Raw genomic sequence first — 6000 nt, 5'->3', positions numbered from 1 at the left:
TCATTTGCACGGAAATCTGCACGTGAAAGAGTTTATTTGTACATGTAAAATAAGCTATATGCACAAAGATTGTATGAATAGGGTTCATTGTATTTATGAATGCTTTACTCATAAAATGGATTTAAAATCTTCTAGAAATGAAAAAAATGTATTGCTGGCCTGATGCGAACTGAGATTGTGCCAATAAAAAAGTTTAACGATGTCTCACTGAATAGAGTATGGATTTTTTGTCATGCCCTTCCTGGCAAGAGTTTTGCAGCTCTGGTCTACGGTTAACGAATATATTACACAAATTACGCAATGAAAGCTTAAAACGCCCAAGTGTTCTTTAAACAAAAAACTCCAAAACTATTTCTTTCAGCCTGCATGGAGACAAACATTCAGTAGCAGACAAGGAAGACCAGGGCACCACAATTCAAAACAGCGCATACTGAATTCAAATTTAATTCAGATTAACAAAATGGATTCTGGATTCAAGCATATGGATTTTGAGCCAAAGGAGTACATGAATACCTATTACAGTGGAACTGCTGGTGCTTTCAGTGATGACAAATACTTAAAATTCATGCTGGCAAATCTGCATAAGACGTTTTCTTCAGGCAAGTAGCATAATTTTCATGATGATTTTAGTATTGTAAGAGTAACAATAACAATGTCTTGAACGGCGAGCTCCATGCAGCATCCCATTAGCATTCATCTGTATAGAGGGTCACTGCTAGGGGTGAACTGTTTAAGCTGCATATGCAACTATATTATGCTTTTTCCCAGTAATGGGAAGTTTGCTAGGACAGAAGTTGCCCACATAATCTGTGTCTGTTCCTAGTTCCTTAAGGCAGTCTGAAAATGTGTGTTGAATTGTGAGGAGGTAGTCAAAGTAGCCTAGAACCGTGTTACAATGATGTCCTATTTCCGGAATGATAGTTGAGTATGGCACTCTGAGAGGTGTGGTGACAGCATCGTTTTGGCTATGAATTACAAGATTTTAATTAGCGAGAGTTACCTGGGGTTAGACCAGGAGGAATTTGCTGTTAGCACTTTTATATACTTTGACTCACCTTCTTGTTTGGTTACCAATGAACGCTCAATCTTTTAACCTTTTCAGTGAGGAGGCAAATTTTTTCTCACCTCTCTTTTGAATCTTTGCATAATGTTGGAAGGCGTGGTGTGTTGCTAAAACACCTGTCACTGCTTTTTAGGGCAATTTTTGACCTGATTTATTTCCCTTCTTTCTGCAATTGCTTTCGCCTAAAAGATAGGTTTTTGTATATTTTCCCTTTGCCGTTCACATGTCGAGGTTTCTTTGTAGCAGATTATGTAGCCACATTTTTCTGTTGCTCTCTTGGGGCCTCATTTATGAGGCCGTGCGTCACTTTTACGCCGTCGGAGCGTCACTTTTTGTGACGCACCAGCAGCGTAAAAAATTTGCCTTGTTGCACCATATTTACAAAGTGACGCATCTACGTAGATGCGTCACTTTGTAAACCCCTGCGCTACATTATACCTACGCAAGGTATAATGTATGCTGGTGGGGCGTTCTGACGCAAGACAGGGTCATAGAAGTGACGCAGTGAAATCTATAAGGTTTCACTGCGCCACTTCTAGGACACAGATGCATCAATTTCTTACGCCTGCCTCACAGCAGGCGTAAGACTGACGCCGGCCCTTCACATGGGGCTTGCCCCAATTAAAAGGACACATTGCTGGAGTTGCGTCACTTTTGTGACACACTCCAGCAATGTGTCACTTTTGCGCCGTACAGATACGTCAGAAATACTGACGTATCTGTAACTCCTTGCGCCATGATGCGTCATACTGTAAATATGACGCATCATTTGTCTCGCAAGGAGGGCGCAGTGAAAAGTGACGCATCACTGTTTTCACGCAGCGATGCGTCACTTTTCATAAATGAGGCCCATGGTTTTTCTTTCCTTAAGTTCTTTTGAAACCTACTCAGCTGATGTTTTGTTTAGTATCGACTACTTATATTTGTCTAAAACATCCATCTTAGCAGGGTTATATATTTACCAAAAGCATATAATTAGCGTTTAGTATGTGTCCACTTTGGCTTGTTTTTCCACATTTCAGAAAAGTCAATGTTTCTGTGTTTATATATTCCAACTTGGTGGCTGCAACTGGCCAAAATACACAATCTAATTTTACTTGCTTACCTAACAGTTTAATACTCTAACATGACAGAAAAGTATAAAATAGCTCCACATCGCTATAACATTGACGGCTTCTGTCAGACTATCGGGTTATGCAGTGATTCTGTGGTATATAAATAAATAATACCGGATCTATTTTTGAATGAATGAATGAATAACAGATAGCTCAATAAAATAAGAGTCAAGATTCGAGGTAGTAGGAGTTTCTGCAGGTTTATTACAGCATAAGGACAGGATCAGGACAACCTGCATAGAACGGGGGTGACAGGGCCCAGCAGGACAACTGGGGCCCAGCAGCTGCCGGGGCTTGATCTGGGATGAGCGCGCTAACTTTTAATAACAATACATCAACTTATATACATAGCGCAAACACATAGCATTACATTGCAGTAGGCGTAGCAGTGGGTGGAGCAGAAGGCGTGACGCGTAGCAGTCGCGAAAGATAACAGTAAAAAGAGGTGTAACTGGGAGTATACATAGACATGTGATGCAAACGTAACAGAATATGTCATGAAATGGGCGGAAACATAGGAGGGGGCTACCTAAGGAGCCGGGACCTCTAACCTAATGGTGCGCGTAAACTGGCAATGACGTATCACTAGGAGAAGCTGGGGGCTACGAACTCTGTGCTAGGAGCAGAGACTAGAGTCTGGAGGGTCGGAGCGACATGTACCTAAACCCTATCTGGTATCTGATGTTTAGGGAACATGTTGATATAAACTAGAAGTCATGAGGGGAAAAACTAACTTGATTCTAAGACTGGACCATACATTATTCTACATGAAATGCGTGATGAGGAATATTAAATGACCAGTAAATGCAGTATTTCTCTAACATGGAGACGAGAAGGCTAGACAATGACGGAAACTATTGATGCAGTTCAGTAGCTTAGGAATGCAGAGAAGGAGGACTGAACTGATAGCTGGAACTATAACATACTTTTGGCAGACTCAGAGGCAGAGCCAAGCTGCACCGGGCACTGCGAGGCAGGAAGTAAGTGAAGGGTCGAGGATACAGGTGGGGGCTGTATCGCTCCTCAGCGAGGCTTTTCAGGAGACAGGAGCTGAATCTGATGTCCGGGCCCTTTTGAGGCCTGGGAACGGGGACTTTATAATGGAATAACGTGCACACTGAGAAACGTGGCAACATAACTTTACATAGGCCTGATATTCGTAGTATTCACGAGGACTGGAAACTGGCATACTAGAGGTGGACACAACTATAATTGCGTCATTAATCGGACATGGGGAATAACATATGCATATTGGTCATGCACACATAACATATGATGGATGAGGCGTAGGGACACAGAACATGGCAAAATTTACTTTTCCACATTCCCTCCTTGTCACTACGTTTCCATCAGGAAACATCAATTTTCATGATACCATCTATCATTTCATACAGTACCATTTGCTCGTCTCGAATTATCCTGGAACGGGACTTAGAACGGGGTTTGGGACTAGGAATACAAGAGGTAGCGCACATGCTGCAAATCGCAGGGCCACATTGTATACAGAGGCAGCAGCTAAATATGATCGCTACTGCAATACCTAGAAAAGACAGGACTTTCCATCCCCATGCGGAAATTATATTCCAGAACCAACCTGACCATGTCCAGGTGCCTGGATCTTGGTGTAACAGATGGGCAATTTTATGGAGTCTGGTTATAGCTGAATAAACAGACGGCGCGTTATTTGGAATGAAAATGCAGCAACTAGATCCGATGACTCTACAGGCCCCGCCCCTATCGGCCAGTATGACGTCAAGGACGAGACGATTTTGCAAAACGACAAATCTCATAGCAGATTGTTCTTCGGTTAGGTTACCTAGAGCAGAGGCAGTCTCATTTACTACAGCTTCAAGGGTTCTTGTTAACCTACGGATCAGTTTACTATTCTGGACAGGTCCTACAAAGAAGAAGAAACCTTTATTGAAATCTGTATACTGTTCTAGAGTAGTTTCAGTATAATCGACAATTGGGGACTCCCTTCTATGTCTAATGTGTACTAGATGTGTGTTTCTGTGATAATCAGATGGGGCTAGGAAAACAGGTGGCAGTAGGAAGGCAATATAACAGGTTCCCTCCCAATCGAGGGGCAGACGAACATATGCAGTTTGACCACAAATAAAATAAGAATGGCGTGAAGCTTTAAAAACAGATTTCCCACTGTCACTATACTGGATAACAGTAGTACATTCACTATGACCTACATGTATGGAACCATGACTACGGACACATAATTCGCCTTTGACAGGTAGTACTGAAATAGCAGGTAAGTCTGGGGTAGTATCAGACTGAACATTCAGGACCATGAAATTCGACGAATAATTACCTAAATTATATACTTCATTTTCTAGATCTAAACCTGTTCTGTGGGGGAGACCTTGCTTGTCTGGGAAACATGTACTGTTAAGAAAAGACATATCTGTTGCGGATGACGTTAACGTGGACCATGCTCCACACGAACCATTATGTGAGAATGGATAAGGAAAAAGTGGCAGAACTCCCTTCGGTGTCTGGAAAGGGGGGAGTCGACCACACACCCAACAATTAGTGGCATTGCTGGTCTGGTGTGAGTAATGTAACATACGGATAAATGTGTTGTTACGCATAGCGAGGCGGTAAGAATATTCGTGAGGAGGCAGATCACTAAACGTGTGCTCTACTGTAGCATTAGCAGACATATTTACATGAGGAACTGGAAAATACAGATAGAACGCATAGCTGGTGCAGGAAATCAAAATGCTGATGAATAATACGAAACTCAGAAAAACAATACATCGGTTTGCGTTTAGACTGACTCTCTCACTATGGGGGTCTATTTTATACATGTCAGAAACAGTCTAACCGTTTCACCTAGGGGAGGACTTATACAATCAAACTGACTGACTTATTTTACTAGACCTGAGCTTTAGCTTATACTCCTGCTGCGGAGTTTTCTCTACCAAGGGAGGGGTTGTAATAATGTCTTGTGCGGGACAGTCCTTTAAAACAATGTTTTGGCAGTCTTTAGAATCTTGGGAATCCTTGGAAATGTTTTTAGAAACCGGTTTCAATCCTTTAAAAAGTTTAACATGAGAAAGGTGGATCCATCCTTTTCTGCCTTCCAACTTGACGGCAGTACGGGTGGTCAAGAGGACCTGACGTGGCTCCTTCCAACGTGGTTCCAGCGGACTTGATCTGTCAAAATTTCTGATCATCACCAAGGAGCCTGGAACGATCTCGTGCGGTGCCACCTCGGTATTGTCTGGAAATGCGGCGGCAACCTGTGAACGACATGAGTTGAGGGCAGACATCAAGGAAGCTAGGTAATCTGTCAGCATATTACATGAAACATCGGTAATACTTCGGGGTCTAGGAGTACCCCACATGTTAGGGGGGCGGCCGAATACGACCTCATACGGGGACAGACCTGATCTAGAATGTGCGACCATGCGCATATAAAACAAAGCGACTGGCAGAGCTACTAACCAGTCCACACCTTTTTCTTTACAGACTTTTGCAATACGGATTTTCAGGGTCTGATTATGTCTCTCGACTAGACCGGCTGCTTCAGGATGGCGTACACAATGAAACTTCCACTGGTACCCTAACAACAGGGAAACGTTCTTCATGAGTTCAGATGAGAATGGCTGACCGTTATCAGAATATACGACTCTAGGGAGTCCGTATCTAGGGAAGAATTCACGAACCAACTGCTTGGCAGTGGTCGCGGCTGTGTAATCGGGAACTGGATATGCCTCTGTCCACCTGGACAAAGCGCATACAACTACAAGGACATACTTGAAACCTCGACATCGCTCCATCTGAATATAATCCATCTGGAGGACC

General features: G+C 42.9%; 1 protein-coding gene across 1 annotated transcript in view; it reads left to right on the top strand.

Annotated features, from left to right (window-relative positions):
- The first annotated feature begins 373 nt into the window (after positions 1 to 373).
- LOC144825057 (nicotinamide N-methyltransferase-like) overlaps positions 374 to 6000 on the top strand; it is an 80676-nt gene continuing 75049 nt past the window's right edge. The window contains exon 1 of the mRNA XM_078683967.1: positions 374 to 599. Coding sequence (XP_078540093.1) covers positions 461 to 599 — 139 coding nt within the window. The 5' untranslated portion in view covers positions 374 to 460. The remainder of the gene's footprint in view (positions 600 to 6000) is intronic.

The sequence above is a fragment of the Lissotriton helveticus genome, chromosome 3_1 (genome assembly GCF_964261635.1).
Source record: "Lissotriton helveticus chromosome 3_1, aLisHel1.1, whole genome shotgun sequence".
NCBI classification, from domain to species: Eukaryota; Metazoa; Chordata; class Amphibia; order Caudata; family Salamandridae; genus Lissotriton; species Lissotriton helveticus.
The sequence above is the reverse complement of the archived record's forward strand: the minus strand, read 5'-3'. Positions and strand labels throughout refer to the sequence as shown.